At 45.8% G+C, this 19788-nt stretch overlaps 1 protein-coding gene across 1 annotated transcript; it reads left to right on the top strand.

The window, feature by feature from the left end:
- The first annotated feature begins 4143 nt into the window (after positions 1 to 4143).
- Positions 4144 to 16226, top strand: LOC135827128 (uncharacterized). Its single transcript, XM_065339652.1, has 3 exons — positions 4144 to 4147; positions 6836 to 7793; positions 15485 to 16226. The coding sequence occupies exons 1-3, from the start codon at positions 4144 to 4146 to the stop codon at positions 16122 to 16124; spliced, it is 1602 nt and encodes a 533-aa protein (XP_065195724.1). The 3' UTR covers positions 16125 to 16226.
- The last annotated feature ends 3562 nt before the right edge of the window (positions 16227 to 19788 follow it).

The raw sequence follows: 19788 nt of genomic DNA, 5'->3' as shown, positions 1-19788 counted from the left end.
TGACGTCTGACAGCACTGGTGATGGTGACGTCTGACAGCACTGGTGATGGTGACGTCTGACAGCACTGGTGATGGTGACGTCTGATCGATTTCATCCAACTGTGGTTCTGGCAGGGATGCACTCAAGCTTGCCGGAACTGACCGTAGACGCAACTGATCTCGGTGACGCTTCCACAACACATCACCCACTTGTACTTCATAGTTGTAGTCACTGAGGACACGCACAAATCGTGCCGGGACCCAACGATTACCTATGCCGAAATTGAGCGCAAACACAGAGTCACTCTCTGTGAACGCAGGCTTGACGCGATTGCCGTCCTCATGAGCCTTTGCTTGTTGACGTACCTGCGAGGGACGCAAAGCACTGAGCCGCGTGTGTGGCTGGCGTCCAAACATCATCTCCGCAGGTGTTCTGCTGGCATGGTTGGGTGTTGTGCGGTACATTAGCAGAAACCTGTCGAGCCGAGCTTGCAGTGGCTCGCTCGTTGCACCCATTTCCTTCAACTTCTGCTTAAACACACCCACATAGCGCTCAGCAAGTCCATTCGTAGGCGGATGGCCTGGAGCCGTCAGGGTGTGCACAATGTCGTTGGCACGGAGGAAAGCCTTGAATTCCTCGCTCGTGAATTGGGTTCCATTATCAGAAACAAGATGCTCCGGCAGACAAACACAAAGAACACGTGCCGCAGAGCTGCAATAGTGGTTGCAGACGTGGCATTAGACATTGCAATTACATCCAGATACTTTGTGTATGCATCCACCACAACCAGAAACATCTTGCCCATGAATGGTCCTGCAAAATCGATATGCACCCGTTTCCATCGACCGTTTGGCCATGACCAGGTTCCCGACTTGGCAGGTGGACATTTCGCACTTTCTTGGCATTGAGCACATGCCTTGACCAACATTTCAATTCTCTTGATCCACATTTGGCCACCATAAGTACCGTCATGCCATTTGCTTGGTTTTGACCATGCCAAAGTGCTCCGTATGCAAATCACGTAGCAATACCATTCTTAGTGATTTGGGTATGACAACTCGTTGTCCCCACAATGGAATATCATCTTCAGCAGACAGCTCATCCCTCTTATTGTGGTAAGACCGAAACGACTGGGGTACTGAGCTAGGCCACCCATTCACCACATAGTAGAGCACCTTAGATAGCTCAGGGTCACGAGCTGTTTCCGATTTCACTACGTCTGCTTTGATTATCGTATCTTCCTCCACTAGCAAGACACGGACCGTAACCATTTCCTCTGCAGACGGACTGATATTGTCACATGGTTGCCTAGACAGGAAATCCGCGTAGACATTTTCCTTTTCTGGCAAATACTTGATCTCATAATCATAGCCAGCTAGCATTAGTGCTCACTTCTTAATTCGAGCTGATGCGAGTGTAGGAACTGGTTCGTTGTTTCCCAGTAACTTCACTAGTGGTTGATGGTCGGTTTGAAGCGTGAAGTGGCGCCCCAGCAAGTATTTCTGGAACTTCGTAACATTGAAAACCACAGTTACAGCTTCCCGTTCGATTTGTGCATAATGCGATTCAGCCGGTGTTAATTTCCTTGACACGTAAGTAACCGGCAAAACATCGCCATTTGTTTGCCTTTGCAGAAGTACGGCACTTAGACCCATTCGAGAAGCGTCCACCTGGAGTGTGACTGGCTTCTTGACATCGTAGTGTGCTAATAGCGTATGCTCACACATTGCATCTTTCAAGGCCTGGAATGCATCTTCCTCTGCCTTGCTCCATTGCCATTTCATTTCTTTCCTGAGCAGGTTGAACAGTGGTGCAGCAATCTCTGCAAACCGAGGCACAAATTTCCGTTGAAAATTGGCCGCACCCAGAAAAGAGTACGATTCATTCACGTTGTTAGGCAGCTTCGCGACTTTCAAGGCATTCACTCGATCAGGCGAGGGTGCGATTCCCTGCGCGGTTACCTGATGACCGAGGTATGTTAGCTTATCCACCATGTAGTTGAACTTCTTAGGACTGAGCTTGAATCCGTTCTCATTTAGGCATGATAGCACTTGATCCACATTTTTCTCATGGATCTCATCACGACCAGTACGCAACACATCGTCGATATAGCCCCCACATCCTGGCAAATCGCTAAGGGTTTCTTCCGTTACCCGTTGGAAAATAAATATGGCGCTGTGAAAACCAAAAGGGAGTCGTTTGTACTGATACAACCCCTGCATGGTATTGATCGTGGTGTACTTGCGACATTCAGGTGCTATCTCTAGCTGGTTGTAGGCTTGCGACAAATCCAGCTTCGTGAATTTAGACCCCGGGCCCAATTTGTGCAATAGCTCCTCAAGAGTGGGTAGCGGGTATTGCTCGCATTTAGAATGCAGATTGATAGTGCCACTGTAGTCACCACAGATTCTCAACCCACCTCCTGATTTCTCTACCGTGACAGTGGGGGAGGCCCATTCTGAATGCGTGACTTTCTCGATTATACCATCTGCTTTCAATTTATTCAGAGCCTCAACATAGCTCTCCCGAATTGACAGTGGTACCGGCCTTGCCTTTCGGTAAACAGGGCTCTCATCAGACACATGTAATTTCACCTGCACGCCTTTCACCTTTCCCACTTCTGAAGTGTCGAACAACTCTGGGTATTTCTCAATGAATTTAGCGCCCTACTTTTCGACCTGGTGCACTTTTCGAAAATTGATTTCCAGGGGAGTTTGAACAAAGCCATTGCATCTTTGCACAGAATAGATTGACGTTTTCCATTTGTAACCCTCACCAATAGTGTGTGCAATTGTGTGCCCATTCGGAACTCCATTTCCGCTTCCCCGAGACAATTAATCACATCTCCAGAGTAGGACACAAGGTTGATACTGGATTCCATCAGGTTACTCAGCACACCATTGCATTGCAAGAAATCTGCGCTGCTGAGAATCGTGACAGCACTTCCCGTATCAATCTCCATTTGGATAGTGGTACCCATTACATCTAATGACACAGTGTATGGTAGTCGCCCCATTGCATTTACATTATACATGGTGACATCGGGTTTACTAGCACATGGAACGAACTCACCAATTTCTTCCTCGATGTGATGGACGGTTTGTCCAGACTTCTTCTTGCGGCAAGCTCTCTCGATGTGACCCACCGTACCACACGCATGACACTTCACACTCTTGAAGCGGTACTCTTCCGGTTTGTGACCAGCCTTTCACACCGAAAACATTTCTTGTCGTACGACTTGAAAGTTGGAGATGGCTTGCTCGTCGACTGGCGCGAACGAACGGCGTGGACGGGCTGCGCCGTCAATTGCTCCGACTCTCTCAATGCAGTTTCAGTAAAGGCTGATGCCATGCTCCTTCGTAACACTCATCGACTTCAACCCACTGACAAACTGGTCTCGGAGTGCCCTGTCCAAATACGCCTCAAACTTACAGTCCATGGCTGCTTGCTTTAGTCTAGCTGCATACCGTGTTGCTGACTCTCCATCCTTTTGACAAATCCTCTGGAATCTATGAGTCGCCACCAACACACTGACATTAGGCTTGAAGTGCTCTGAAAGCAATTCTCCGAGTTCCGTAAACGATTTCTGCGCTGGGTTGTCCGGCAGGCAAAGACTCTTCAGGATCGAGTAGTTCTCAGCAGAGAGTTGACTGGTCAGGACAGCTGCCTTTGGGGTGTCCGCAGCTCTCTCCTGGTCTGCAGTTGCCCCAGCTGCCACTTGTCCAATACTGTTGGCGATAAAATATAACGTGAGTCTCTCTACATACTCACGAAAATCACCTTTTTCAAAAATTTCAAGCTTCGATCGCGACATCTTCGTCTTCTATCTTCATCGCAAAATTGTTATGTCCCCCTGCGGACTAACATACCATAACATTCATGCATTTTCTCTGGCACGCACAAACACTAGCATTTGGAAGACATTTATCTTGGTCAGCTGGACATTCGAGGACATCTTGTTGCTCAACATTCATCGCTGACATCGCCAGAGAACCATATTCGATAACGGGGCGTATACGTGGTGTATTTGACGGACCTATTGAAGATGGCAACAAAGAATTATGACTTCTCCTGGACCAGGAAATCTGCCATTGACCAGAGAAAGGATTTGATCTGCTGCTCGGATTTTAGCGTTATACGCCAACCCTGCAGTCAAGATCAAGATGGGTACGTCGCCTCAGCAGCCCACAGTTCTATGTCACACCCAGCAGCCTTCCTTTCACTATACCGCTGGCTGAATTTCAATTATCGAGGTTTGTGAAGTATTTGTCTTGTGCCGCTAGCAATCTTCAGATGTGACGTTAGACGTTCGTGTTGATTTGTTGGCTTTCACTTGGCGTCTACTTTTCACCTATCTTTGTCACTACCTCAGTACCATTTGTGACGTGTAAACTAGCGCAACCTATTCCTGTGTACCTCTCCTTCTTATTGTGAATGATTTAGCACTTGTGATAGTTGTGTCTGGTAGGGTTCAGAATACCTCCATTCTGCACTATTCCTTTTGTGTTGATATGTCACACATGCGAGTTAGTTGAGTGTTTACACCTCAGTGCGCCAATATCTTTTCTATAAAATAGCATTATTTAGCTAAACCCTTTCATTCAACAACTGCTTCTCCTCTGATGAGTTCCCCGTTATTATCTCTATGGAACGAAACAAGACTTGTCAGGAGTACTTCTACTTGCTTTCGTGGAGTGTGGCTGGTGAACTGTTCGTGCTGTGATCTGCAAGCGTCGTATGGTCTCGTCGGGTCAAAATGAAAAACCTATTACTACTGTATTTGACGGACCTATTGAAGATGGCACAAAGAATTATGACTTCTCCTGGACCAGGAAATCTGCCATTGACCAGAGGAAGGATTTGATCTGCTGCTCAGATTTTAGCGTTAGACGCCAACCTTGCAGTCGAGATCAAGATGGATACGTCGCCTCAGCAGCCCACAGTTCAATGTCACACCCAGCAGCCTTCCTTTCACTATACCGCTGGCTGAATTTCAATTATCGTGGTTTGTGAAGTATTTGTCTTGTGCCGCTAGCAATCTTCAGATGTGACGTTAGACGTTCGTGATGATTTGTTGGCTTTCACTTGGCGTCTACTTTTCACCTATCTTTGTCACAACCTCAGTACCATTTGTGACGTGTAAACCAGCGCAACCTATTCCTGTGTACCTCTCCTTCTCATTGTGAATGATTTAGCACTTGTGATAGTTGTGTCTGGTAGGGTTCAGAACACCTCCATTCTGCACTATTCCTTTTGTGTTGATATGTCACATATGTGAGTTAGTTGAGTGTTTACACCTCAGTGCGCCAATATCTTTTCTATAAAATAGCATTATTTAGCTAAACCCCTTCATTCAACAACTGCTTCTCCTCTGATGAGTTCCCCGTTATTATCTCTATGGAACGAAACAAGACTTGTCAGGAGTACTAATACTTCCTTTCGTGGAGTGTGGCTGGTGAACTGTTCGTGCTGTGATCTGCAAGCGTCGTATGGTCTCGTCGGGTCAAAATGAAAAACCTATTACCACATGTGGTTTGCCGGAACCAGCAAGATTTTGAGGTTTGAGCTTCGAGGCTCTCACCATTCCCAAAATGTGCTCCAACACTCCCTGTCAGCTATAGAGGATTTGGTGTCAGATGCCAGTCCGATGCAGTGGTAAAAGGGTTTTAGCAATACACAAGAAATAATGGAAGAGAAGTTACCCCGATCATAGTATCATCAATTTGCACATGCTCCAACCCGGCCCCGCTGCAGCCCAGCCTAGGTATAGTATTTTAATCAAGCTCTATCGCCTATCTATCTGCCTGCGCATTGGATATACTTCTGCACCCACTCTGGTTGATAACACATAGTACTGTCCCTCTCTCTCTTATTGGCTACGGCCATCGTGAGAATAAAGATAATACTCAAGTAAAAAATATAAGCTTTGCAACAACTACGTATTACTACGATGATCAGGCAACTAGGACTATAAATATTACACAAACACAAGGAAGCAGGGCCTCGTTGGAGCCAACCTATGTTTTTGGCCCATCGCGGAACTTAAGTGTAGAGTGCCCAGAGTAGGCGCTCTGCCAGGCACCACACGGTATCCCACTGAGGCATTGGGGTTGATAGTAGCAGGAATGTGATGATCAGTGCCAGTCCCCGGCCTTGTAGTTAACCCTTTGTGAGTCCACTGAAAGTACGACAATTATTGTTTCCTCACCTTCAAATAACATGCGGTGTGAAAATTTGAATTTTTTGATCGGATTTACTTTTTCGGTTTTCTTCCGACCTCGAGTCTCACCACGGCAACATTGTACCTCGTAGAGACTTCGGATAACTTCAACGTGATAGCCACGGTTCCCCTCGAAACATAGATGCTTTGTTGATGGAAATCGGCGAAGGAACACCAGAGGTATACTTTTGTTAGTGCCACTGTATATTCAACGAGCGAAATCGATGTTTGAAGTCTAGAGAGAAAAAAAGAGGGTCGGTGTTAGCTGATTGGTGGTTTGAGCTAATGCATTGCCGGCACCCGGTGGACACATACCGTATATTCCCTATTATAAGCACAGGCCTCCATTACTAGCACAGTCTCTAATACTGGCACACTGTGAGCACCTTTCGAAACATTATAAGCACAGTATCTATTATTAGCACGGTCTTGGTGGAAATCAATGCTGCGTGCATGATATCTAGCATGTATTTCTTCTTGCTCTGTATGGATGTATTCGTTGAAAAAATATAAGCACGGTCTCCAATATAAGCACAGGGTAGAGGGGTGTTCAAAAAAATATAATAGGCACGGCGCTTATCATAGATTATACGGTAACCCCTTTTTCTGATTCGCTCTTCCCTCTGTTCATGCAGTCAATACAAAAGTCACTACAAGGATCAATCCAACCAATCCCCCCCAAGCAACCGCACAAAAAACTCCGGAAACCGCAGCTCACAGCCCTGCCACAATAGGGGAAAGTACGGTTGAATCGCATAGCGATTCCAGCAATCATGAGGTCGAGAAGGATGCACAGACGGAAAAGGAAAATAGTGCAAGTAACCACAATGCCAAGACCATTACTTCAATCGTGTCGAATCCCGACGACAGTGCAAGCAGAGACAACACTGATGCCACGCCCGTTTCTAGTACCACCACGGAAGGTGAAGACTCGCCTGCTTCAAATATTGGTTCCTCTCATCCCACAGGAAAGATAAATAATGCAAAGAACCACACTGTTAATACGACCATTTCTCCAACCGTGCCAAATTCTCAAGGCGATTCTGAGGCATTGGAGAGTGTTAGCAGAGACAACACTGATGCCACACCTGTTTCTAGTACCAATACGGAACGTGAAGACTTGCCTGCTTCAAACAGTGGTACACTTGATCCTAGAGGAAAGAAAAATAGTGCAAAGAACCAAAGTTTTGAGGCAGCTACTCAATATGTGTCAATCCCTCACAATGAGACCAAGGCATTGGGCGGCAAGAGTAACAGTGGAAACAACTCTGGTGCTGCAGTCGTTTCTAATACCACCACACAAGTGGAAGGTTCCGCGACTTCCAATAGTTCCAACGGAGACAGCCCTGATGTCCCGCCCGCTTCTCTGACTGCCTCCGAATCACCCCCACGATTTGCTGCCGCGGGTCATGACGGAAATAGCGGCAGCGGCAGTAGTGGCATTGAGTATCTTTTGGCCCCGCTGGCTTTGGCTGGATGCATGGTCCTTGCTTTTACTGGGTTCATGGTGCGACGGAATCGCGTGCAGAAAAATAAAATGAATGCTGGTATGACGGTGTTCGAAGGCATTGAAAAGACATCCCGAGAACCCAAGTGAGTTTTCTTTGGTTTTGATGCAGGCATGTAGCTTGATGTGGATACAAAAATTGCACTCAGAAATTCAACGACGGAGACTTTACCAAGTTATGTTTGTACATGTATGTGTGTGTGTGTATGTGTTTGTGTGTGTGTTTATGTGTGTGTGCCTATTATGTGTGTGTGTGTGTGTGTGTGTGTGTGTGTGTGTGTGTGTGTGTGTGTGTGTGTGAGTGTGAGTGCATGTGTGAGTGCATGTGTGTGTGTATGTGTGTGTATGCATGTATGCATGTGTGTATGTGTCTGAGTGTGTATATGTGTGTGTGTGTGTGTGTTCATGTGTTTGTGTGTGCATTTGTGTCTATGTATGTGCATGTGTGTGTGTAGGTCTGTGTGTGTATATGTGTTCGTGTGTTATCCGCCGTCTCAGCCTGGTGTAGTGATCATAGGTAATGTGCCAGCTACTGGCGTGAAGTGTGCTGTCTAGATTGTACCTCTCTACGGTTACCTGCTGTGCACTAGCGTCAGAGCTTCAGTTGTTTGCAAGACCCTTCAGGGTTATATTCCAGTGGGCAAACTGGTGAAGGTGGGCTTCGTTCCTGAAGAGTGTGTTGCCTCACACCCTATACAGCACCCAGCATCTTTCCAACTTGTTCAGTTTGTGGGTAGAGGCGACGGTTCGATGCCGGAACGGCTTGACAGCCAAATTTGTATAGACCCAAACCGATCATCAGCGTTGATTTTTCACTCGAAATATGTTTGTGGAAGGAAACTGGCATGTTGAAGTTTGCTCTGGGGCCAGAGTCAATCGAACTGAGCCACTCCTTTGTGTTGACCCATTGCCTTCAAGTTGCCCAATTTTTTGCTTCAAAAAGTTCAAATCAGAGATGGCTTCAAACCGGATACATTTTAGAGTGCACGTCAAATTCACTCTGGGTCTGAAATTTGGTAATTGCTATCGCTCCACGAGGGCCAGTACAGTCTACTACAGAGTAACAATACGCCTTGTGTGTGCTTCCATTAGTTTTGATTGGTATGCGATGCTTTATTGGCAAGAGGCGAGCCGCTGTTTACCTGCGACAAGAAGTTGATTTTTCGAAAGTCGTAAAACTCAAGTCGCAGTGCGAAGCAACACGTCAAAAACTCACCTGCTTGGTATGGCGCTTCTGGTCATCGCAGAGCCATGAAATTTTGGCTCCGAGTATAACACATCGTATTCTCACTGTGACATATGTTTTCTAATCAAAATACCAAGAGAGAAAGTGAATATTGAGTCCGTTCCGGTTTGCAACCTGTGTCCTATTTGAAACCGTCGCCTCTACACTTGTAGCGTACAGTGTATACTTAGCGTATCCCGGTAGGTAAGCATGCGCAGTCTTCTGCTCACAATTCTCTTCGCCCCCAGTTAAAGTTACATTTCAGTTAGAGTTAGAGTTAGAGTTAACCTTCTTTCTAGTTCACTTCAGTTTAAACAAAACAACAACAACAACAACGGTGTGTTCACTGAGATCCTTGTAGTAGTTTGTGTCCGCGAGGCTGCGGCCCACTACACACTCATCCCAGATTGTTTTGGGTCTGTTCTGAACGGGCTCGGTTGCTTGAAAGCGTAAGGTTCTACCTGCCACCTCTGATGGTTTTAGCGCACAATTACTTTCTACTCGAAGTATATGTATCTAATATTGACTGAGTACGAGGTCAATATAGGAAATAAAAGCCGAGTAAAAGACCGAGGCGAAGCCGAGGTCTTTTACGAGGTCTTTTATTTCCTATGCTGACCAAGTACGAAGTCAATATTAGATTTATCACGACTGACCAAAGCATGTGTTCAATCGCTAAAAAGGAGTCAAATATAAGCGGTCAATATAGCCCTAAGGAGTCAAATATGCAGGAATATTTGACTGCTTAGGTATGGCAAAATTCTACGTGAGTCAATACTAAGGGAGTGATAAATATATCTGTCCGCAGGTTGAGTATATATATATACTTCGAGTAGAAAGTAATTGTATAAATTCTGGCTTCTTTTTCGTTCTTGCTCATTCCCATGTAACTACTGATAAAAATGGATGAAAAGCTTTTAGTATTATGAAATTGACAACCTTGTTGTTGTGTGTATATACATTTTGTTCGCCTACCTCTCTCTCTCTCTCTCTCTCTCTATATATATATATATATACTCAATCTGCGGACAGCATGCTGTTTCGTTCTTTTTGAACTCATCAGCGCAGCACAGAGAAAATGAGGCCGAACCTGATAGCAATGGAAATAAAAATTTCCAATCAGGCCCGAACGCCTACGTCTCTATTTATATATATATATATATATATATATACACACAACAACAAGGTTGTCAGTTTCATAATACCAAAAGCTTTTCACCCATTTTCATCAGTGGTTACATGGGAATGAGCAAGAACGAAAACGAAGCCAGAATTTATACTGGGGGTAGAGAATCAGCAAGAATATTCTTACGCGCCTCAAGTTCACACTACACTACCATAAGAATGTATGGAGCAGTGGAAAAATGCGGGAAACAACACATGAGGGGAATGCAGTACCAGAACAAACACGTGATAAAGTTGTCAGTCCGGTTGCAGCTTGAACAGCCGTAGCACCTTGATGTGCTTCTTTTGTCGACACAGTTCTGGCCTCAAACTGCGAATGTACAGCGCCTCCAGTGTGAATCGGTGCGCGCTGTTTCGGGCTGGTGTGATCACACTGAAGCTGCTGTTGCGTTCCTGTGGGATGCATTCAGGCTGCGCCTGCAAATGCCTTGTGATGGCGCTATCACTTGTTGCCACACGTTTGTCAGGCGGCTTCTTGTACAGCTTGTCTGGGATATGCTGCTTGATCCTTTCCGAGAATCGCTGACTCTCATATATATATATATATATATATAAATAGAGACGTAGGCGAACAAAATTTATATACACACAACAACAAGGTTGTCAATTTCATAATACTAAAAGCTTTTCACCCATTTTCATCAGTAGTTACATGGGAATGAGCAAGAACGAAAACGAAGCCAGAATTTATACTGGGGGTAGAGAATCAGCAAGAATATTCTTACGCGCCTCAAGTTCACACTACACTACCATAAGAATGTATGGAGCAGTGGAAAAATGCGGGAAACAACACATGAGGGGAATGCAGTACCAGAACAAACACGTGATAAAGTTGTCAGTCCGGTTGCAGCTTGAACAGCCGTAGCACCTTGATGTGCTTCTTTTGTCGACACAGCTCTGGCCTCAAACTGCGAATGTACAGCGCCTCCAGTGTGAATCGGTGCGCGCTGTTCCGGGCTGGTGAGATGACACTGAAGCTGCTGTTGCGTTCCTGCGGGATGCATTCAGGTTGCGCCTGCAAATGCTTTGTGATGGCGCTATCACTTGTTGCCACACGTTTGTCAGGCGGCTTCTTGTACAGCTTGTCTGGGATATGCTGCTTGATCCTTTCCGAGAATCGCTGACATGTCTCACCAACGTACGTCCGCTCACAGCGACACGCATACTTATAAATAAAATTACTATTTTCAAGAGTTGGTGAAACATCCTTCGCGATAGACTAGACCTGAATGCGGGTCTGGTTGTATAAATTACAATGGGGGATACTGTAGGATAGCAGTTCAAAATTGCAGCTTTAATCTTTTTGCGGAAGGCAATGCAATTTTGCCCTTTCCACGGCAATTTTGTGATAATACGCGTTGCAGATTCAAGTTGAGCAGAAGCTGAATCTGGGCTAGGTTCAAGAACGCTTGTCATGACTCGCTTGAGTACTTTGAGTGGGTAACCGTTAGAACACAGAATATCCTCTAGCTTAGCAATTTCAGCTGATAATAGTGATGGTGAGCAGATGTTTTTAGCTCTGAAAGTTAATGATCTGATCAAATTGATTTTGTTTCTAGTGTCACAAAACGAGTCCCAGCGGGTGTAAAGACCTGTGAACGTCGGCTTTCTATATACTGTGGTGAGCAATTCTGTGGAAGAATGCTTAATCAATACATCAAGAAACGGCAATTCTCCATTATTCTCCTCCTCCATCGTAAACTGGAGAGCTGGGTGAAGATTATTTAAATGCTCAGAGAATTCCAATGCCAGTTTCCGGTTGTGAAATGCTGCGAATGTGTCATCCACATAACGCCTATACAGGCTATAGAATTGGGGCCAATGACTGTCTGGAATTGTGTTCTCAAAATATCCAACAAAGATATTGGCTAGCACGGGGCCCAAGGGTGAACCCATGGCTACTCCGTCCCTCTGTGCGTACATATTGCCATTGAAACTGAACTGCACGTCTGATGTGGCTTTGAAAAGCAGCTTCTTGAAAAGATCTTGGGGTATTTGCGGGGCTGATATTTCATCATCATGGTATAGCAACTGTATGCAGATATCTATTGTTTCCTTGAGAGGCACGTTTGTAAAGATGCTGACGACATCGAAAGAGCACAGGAACAGCGATCCAGAGTTCTCTGCCTGCTGCTGGCCAAATTCCTTTACGTCATCCACGAACTCGAAAGTATCCTTAGTTGCGTGGGCGGAATATTTAATCAGGACTGGCTTTAGTAATTCAGCTAGCCACTTGGCCATTTCGTGTTGGGGAGCATTGATCATGGACAGGATTGGTCTAAGTGGCACGTCTTTCTTATGTATTTCTTATGTATTTTCGGTACGCCATAGAGCACAGGTCGGCACGAGCCAACGGGTCGGATCCGGTCATAATCTATATTGAGTATTTTATATATATATATAAATAGAGACGTAGGCGAACAAAATTTGTATACACACAACAACAAGGTTGTCAGTTTCATAACACTAAAAGCTTTTCACCCATTTTCATCAGTAGATACATGGGAATGAGCAAGAACGAAAACGAAGCCAGAATTTATACTGGGGGTAGAGAATCAGCAAGAATATTCTTACGCGCCTCAAGTTCACACTACACTACCATAAGAATGTATGGAGCAGTGGACTGCATTCCCCTCATGTGTTGTTTCCCGCATTTTTCAATGCATGGGCATTGAAGGAGGCAGGTGAAGACGTCAACATCTCGTGGAGAATCAGGCAGAGATCCAGCGCCTACAAAAGAACCTCGAAGCGGTGCAACCTATGCCTATCGGAGAAGATCGCCATAATGAAGAGTGACAAGGCATCGCTCCTCAACACCAGATGCAGCCTGGTCACAAAATGTCGCCACAGCACCAAGTACCTCCTATCGGAGGTGACCTGAACTGTAGACTGCGCTTGCTATCTGTTACACATATACAGAACTCCTGCTATCTAATGTGCATGCATCCTACTTCACTTTATGCACACCACCCGGCCTGCGCGATTGCTCACACTACCACACTTGCCACATTTATCTTCACCTGTGATTCCCACCTAGACTGGCTAGCGTGCTTCTTTTCTCCACCTGTGATTCCCACCTAGGGTGCTTCTTTTCGTCTTTTCTGGTATGTAAAGGGATACTGATGTGAGAGAAGAGTAAGTTGCCTGAAGAGTGCTTTTGCACGAAACTCAGAGTAGCAACACTGAGAAACTTGGAGATCCTTTGTGTCTGAGTGTATAACCCCGCTCTGTCTTAGGACATTGAGCACTTTTTGCCGACGCAAGAAATACTTCTATTGTTCTATATATATATATATATATTAACTGGTTTGAGGGAAAGAGACAAACGGGAAAAGTCTGAAGAAAAAATTGACTGTCACCACCAGGACTCGAACCAGGGACCCTCGCTTGTAGCCAGCATATATATATAGAGTGCTTTTGCACGAAACTCAGAGTAGCAACACTGAGAAACTTGGAGATCCTTTGTGTCTGGGTTAACTCTTGTGTAATTATTACCACCGGTGAAGGTTCTAGAGACTTTTCGCACCACGCATATGGATACGAAATGAATCCTGATTCTTCACCAGGGTTCAAGCATTCGTTAGAGTCCCTTGTAAGGGCTCATTATCACGAATGGAAGCCTCTTCATTCGTGGATCGCTCCGAATCCGTCAGGTTGTATTTTTTTGCCAGGCACACATTTTTTCCTTGATTCCACGCGCTTGCAGCTAGACGTGTGTATACCAAGCTGCAATGCGTACCAGCCATATTCGTAGTTGCCACAGAAATTGGCATGACGGCTTGCAAAACCTGAATCTGTTTTGAATGAAACGAGAACGAGCCGAATCACACTTTCGTTTAGCATTCGATTCGCAGCAGATGTGAAAGGTCCCTTAAATCAGATCCACCCACACTGGTAGCAAGCATTGCCTTCATTGGGGGCAGGGGTAACTGCAGCTGGACCCCTGGGCAGATACTCTCATAGCATCAATCCTTTTCTGCACCTTGTCCTGCCCCACCTACTGAGTCGACCTACAGTGGGGGGGGGGGATTTCATGAATTTCTAGCCATTGGGCAGTTCACTACCCAGTTGAGCCACCCTTCTGATATTCATTTTGCAATCTCTCACACACACTGTCTCTCCCTCCCTCTTTCTCTCTCCATCCCTCTTTCTCTCTGTCTCTCTGTCTCTCTCTGTCTCTGTCTCTTTCTCTCTGTCTCTTTGTCTCTGTGTCTGTCTGTCTGTCTTTCTCTCTTTCTCTCTCTCTGTCTCTCTCTGTCTGTCTCTCTCTCTGTCTCTCTTTCTCTCTCTCTCTCTCTCTCTCTCTCTCTCTCTCTCTCTCTCTCTCTCTCTCTCTCTCTCTCTCTCTCTCTCTCTCTCTCTCTCTCTCTCTCTCTCTCTCTCTCTCTCTCTCTCTCTCTCTCTCTCTCTCTCTCTCTCTCTCTCTCTCTCTCTCTCTCTCTCTCTCTCTCTCTCTCTCTGTCTCTCTCTGTCTCTCTCTCTCTTTCTCTGTCTCTCTCTCTGTCTCTGTGTCCCTCTGTCTCTCTCTATCTCTCTCTCTCTCTCTCTCTCTCTCTCTCTCTCTCTCTCTCTCTCTCTCTCTCTCTCTCTCTCTCTCTCTCTCTCTCTCTCTCTCTCTCTCTCTCTCTCTCTATGTGTGTGTGTGTGTGTGTGTGTGTGTGTGTGTGTGTGTCTCTCTCTCTCTCTCTCTCTCTCTCTCTCTCTCTCTCTCTCTCTCTCTCTCCCTCTCTCTCTCTCTCTCTCTCTCTCTCTCTCTCTCTCTCTCTCTCTCTCCTCTCTCTCTCTCTCTCTCTCTCTCTCTCTCTCTCTCTCTCTCAATCTCTCTCTCTCTCAATCTCTCTCTCTCTCTCTCTCTCTCTCTCTCTCTCTCTTGCTCTTATGTGTCTGTGTGTGTGTGTGTGTGTGTGTGTGTGTGTGTGGGATTCACTGGCCAGAAAAAGTCACTTCAAATAGCTGTATGGTGTAGACCAGGCTGAATAGTGACGGTCAATTCTTCAGCCTTGCAAGCTGTTGAATGGTGCAATCCCAGCACAAGTTGCTATGGCTTCTGCCGTAGCATTGCTATCATCGCCTCCGGCGATGGGCGTCAAAGGTCAAAGGTCAAGGTGTGTGCGTGTGTGTGTGTCTGTGCGTGTGCATAGGCTAATGGTAAGGTCTCAGTTGTAACTATGTACTTGTACAGGGCTACAATTCCACATGTACAGCTTTCCGTAGAAACAGCGTACCGAGGCTAGACTACCCCTTGCAGTTGCGAGGGGTGCATTCAAACAAATGTGCTAAATCAAAGTATAACCGGTGATGGACCATGAGGTCAATGTCAGTTGTGTCGTTCTCTCCGTTTCAAATGTGTTACTTGCCAAACTGCAGAACCTGGGATAAGATCAACGTACTGGGAGAGGCAGACCGGACACAGGACCAGACACAGCCGAAGAGTGAACTAGCAGACAAGCACATCACAGCGCCACAATCTGATCGCTCTAGCACAAGTACCCCGCAAGCCCAGGAAGTCCCTCGTTTAAATGTTGGACAAGTGCCGGCTTACTCGCCGGATGCATCCGTTTTCGAAGAGGACGTCGACACACTTGCCCATGTTCTTGGCTCGCCTCTTCCACCGAGACGGGCACAGTCCACTGCCACCACGAGCACTCACACCAAACAGGCGTCTGCGAGGGGTGAGTTGCAGCTGTCTGGTCAGGACCTAGCTTTACCTAGCAGCACTGCTGGCATGCCCGTCAGTCAACCACGTGCTGCCGAGGTTGCCGATAACTTACACAGCAAGCGACATTCTGCTCAAACCATTGGACGAGAGATACAAATGCAGCATGATAGGACAGTACAGATGCACACCATGGTGGCGCGCAGCAATCAAGCCAGTGAGCGCAAAGCCCAATCCCAGTCCCAGTTCCCCAACGTGGCAGATCCTGCAGAGCCCTCAGTCCAGAGGGATGAAACCCACCAGGGCGTCCATGCACTGCAGATCAAACAGCGCATGCTAGGACTACAATAGCCTGCCAGAGTCGATTTCAAGGGTGTGGTCAGTGGGATTGCTCGTGACGACAGCTTCTGAAGTGCAACTAGCTCCAATGCTAGCAGCACCACACTCGTCCAATCCCAGCAGCCCCACGGAACACAATGATTGGCGTACACCCAACCTGTTTCACCGATGCTGATGGTTACGACATGGTAGAAGGCCAGGCGAGTCGGCAGCCCGGAACAAATCCGAATTGCTAACATGGAATGTTGTGAAATGTATTTATTATAGCATAAATATATTTATTTATATGTATACATCAGTAGTTGAGCCCAAGTTACATTTTTCCTTTTCTGATTTTCTGGGTGTATTTTCGTATGGAAGTATGCCAAATTTCTAAATTTTATGCAGGAAATTATGTCAGAAAAATATTTGAACAGACGGCGAGGAGACAACAATTTGATAACCGCAATCAGTAATACAAGCTGGATCGACATTTGAGTACACTTTATTCATGTAATGTAAAACTGTGGAGACGATGTGCAATAAAACGATGAAAATGTGAAGAAATGGTGTAGAGAAAATGAGGATCCAAAAAAATTCACGGTTCGCGTGAGACTCGGCCAAAGGCCCAGTTTTCCGCATCCGCAGGAACGCCACCACCCTCTTGGATCAAGGCGCAGATGCAGCTCCTAAGCGGTGGGAGGATTCAAACAAGAAAATATTGTTCGGATTAATTTTCTGTAGCCTTGTTCTACTGTGCATTGTCCATCTTATGTGTGAATACCTTGGAAATCTGACAATAGGTTCTCTTTGGAAAAATATATTTGTATCGATAATACGCCAAATATTCACTGTTTCGAAATCGCCTAAAACTCACCTCCCAACATTGTGAGAGTCCAAAACACATATTTACCTATATTCTATAAGGTTAGTGCCTCTGCTTACCAAATTTCAGATCTCTAGCTCAATAATGGGCCAAGTTATTATGTGAACCTTGTCCGCATGTTAACACTAGAACTACCAAAATTTCAACTACCCTAGAAGTACCGGAGGCATCATATGACTCCACTGGACTTAAACATACCTGCTTGGAATTATTATCGGCAATATGTGTAGAAACAGAAGTCCTTGGAATAAAAGGTACCTTTTAAAAGGAAGAACCAATGACAGGTGCACTATCTTGGAGACCAGCAGCTGGCACTGCGCGCAGCGAAAGGGGGACCTCTCGTCAGTTTACGGAAAAAATAAAAGAGCATTTGCTTGCCATGCTCATCCTGCAAACTCTACATTTCAGTCCATTATCCCGGAAATGGCTGCTGCTGGGCCAACGTGCTGGATTTTTCTCAGCCAGGTTGGTCATTCTTTGACTGCTCTGATAAATACATTTACGAGCGAAAGGAGAAAGTGGTGTCGCGACTCATAGCAAACGAATAATTTCCGTTCGACGTCGTGTCCGGAGACAATCTTCGTGATCAAACCTCAAGTAGCAGAGTAGTTCCTGGAAACTATTTTTAGGGATTTTACTTGATTATATGGCGTCCATTCCTATCCAGCCGAAGGGCCATCGTCAGACTATTGCGGGTACAGAGGACGCCTCTTGCGAAACCAATGCCATGATATTGCCTTCACTCAAAGTAGAGTACTCTCCAATTTTTTTGTTTTCCCTTCTACCTTGTGCCCTTGATCATGATATGGATCATATTCTGGTCAATAAATGCAAATCATGCATCTGCCCCATCTTCAAAATTGTGAATATCTCGGAAAAGCCCGCATACTTCGGAAGCAACAACTGGTTGCGTCCCTTCGGGCTTGCTTGATGCAACACATTTCCCAATATTTACCAACTTTGCCAGAGAACCCAGCTTCATGAAGGAAATCCTGCCCAAGTTTTGGAGATTGATGTTCTGTTATGTGTATGGCTCCATAGCTTTATCACCACCATTATCCGCTTGCTTCCTCGACTCCGGTCCCGTATCAGACTGATCGAGAAGCCGGAGCAATTAGTATTCACTCATCTTCATCTGGAGCATATATCTATGTGTCTCTGTGTTCGGTCACTTCTAATTGCTCGCGCACAATGCTCCAGGCACTCTCCTCGCACTCATCCCCAAACTCCTGCCCTAAAATTTCAAAATCAAATGAAATGTTTTATCGGCAGCGACACTGCGCCTACTGAACATGGCTTCCGCCAGACCAACATAAACTATATATTATAACTGCCCTGGCACTTCATATCGTTCTATGCTGCAGTTGACAAATTGAATCACTTTCACTTTCAAGTTAGGACAAACAAATTTGTCTCTTTCGGCAGGATTCGGGATTACGATATTGACCATAACGACACGTGAAATGTGCATATTAGCAAGTCCATAATGTACAAATCACCACCTTCATGGTCCCCAATCTCCTTGCTCCCAAATGTATTCCTCTTCACGTTATTCACGTGTGGTTCTAAGCCAAATTCGCCCTTTTATTGATGCCTATGGTATGTGGAGTCATATGATGCCGCGCGGTAGTTCTAGGTAGCACCCCCTGGCATTTCGGAACTGTACTAAATTTTTGAAAACACAACCCACTTCGGGAGAATGAAGTCGAAGACACCACTGCAGCTGTACTTATGGTTGATAAATATGGTGGTAAAGACACACCTGGCTGTGTGGCGGTAAAACACACGCCTGCTCACACACGCTCTCTAGGCTGCAAAGTTCTGGCACAGAGCTCTCCTTCTCACCACCACCACCACCACCATCAGTTCGAAGATACCACCATCCATTGCGCTGCTTGCTTCCTCTATTACAGAATAGATGTACTTCGGAATCTCACAGCCTAGCATTACCCTCTAGTTGGCCTGACCTAGCACATCTCAACTCTCACGTCCATTGAAAGTCTACTTTCATGACCAATGTTGATGATCTAAGGAGAGATTCCTAGACTCACTGTTTTCTTCACTCCCCATAATCCAGGATAACTAAAAAAAAAAAATCACGGTTCGCGTGAGACTCGGCTGGAAGCCGGGTTTTCCGCATCCGTAGGAACGCCACCACCCTTCAAGGATCAAGGCGCAGATGCAGCTCCTAAAGCGGTGGGAGGTGAGTAGATCAGCTCACCAGCAAGTGGTCAAAGACCGAAAATCCCATTCACTGCATCCATGTTTTCCTCGTGCCAGACCTCGAGTTCCCAATTAACTGTGGGTCGCAGCACGGCTGGAAAAAATCCTTCCGCTTCCAAGCAGGACTTGAACCTGGTACCCTCTGTTTCTCAATCATGGTCTTAGACCATCCCACTATGCCTGCCTGCTAATCTTGTTCTTAATCTTTTCTCCCTTTCCATCGTCATCATAACATTGGGCATGATTGCCCGTTTGACTTGCGATGTAAAAATCAATAAAAGTAATACAATACAATAGAATACGATTACCTAATCCAATTGCACTTGCTTCCTCTATTACCTGATTCTATTAATTTCTCCCTACCAAGAAACAAGAGTGTGCATGTATATGCTACTGGGAGCTTATGTACTCCTGGCTAGGCATATGCGGATTCTGTCGGCAGAAAAATTGGCAGAATTCGGTACTTTTTCTGGTACGTTTCATGGATGTTTGGTATGTGGATAAAGAAATGGAGCAGAATTCGAGGAATCGCCCGCCATAAGGTTTGTACGGTTCTGCCAATTTCACTGCTTCTCGAGCAGAATCTGC

The sequence above is a fragment of the Sycon ciliatum genome, chromosome 11 (genome assembly GCF_964019385.1).
Source record: "Sycon ciliatum chromosome 11, ocSycCili1.1, whole genome shotgun sequence".
In the NCBI taxonomy this organism is placed as follows: Eukaryota; Metazoa; Porifera; class Calcarea; order Leucosolenida; family Sycettidae; genus Sycon; species Sycon ciliatum.
Note: the sequence above shows the minus strand (reverse complement) of the source record. Positions and strands in the feature narration are given on the sequence as shown.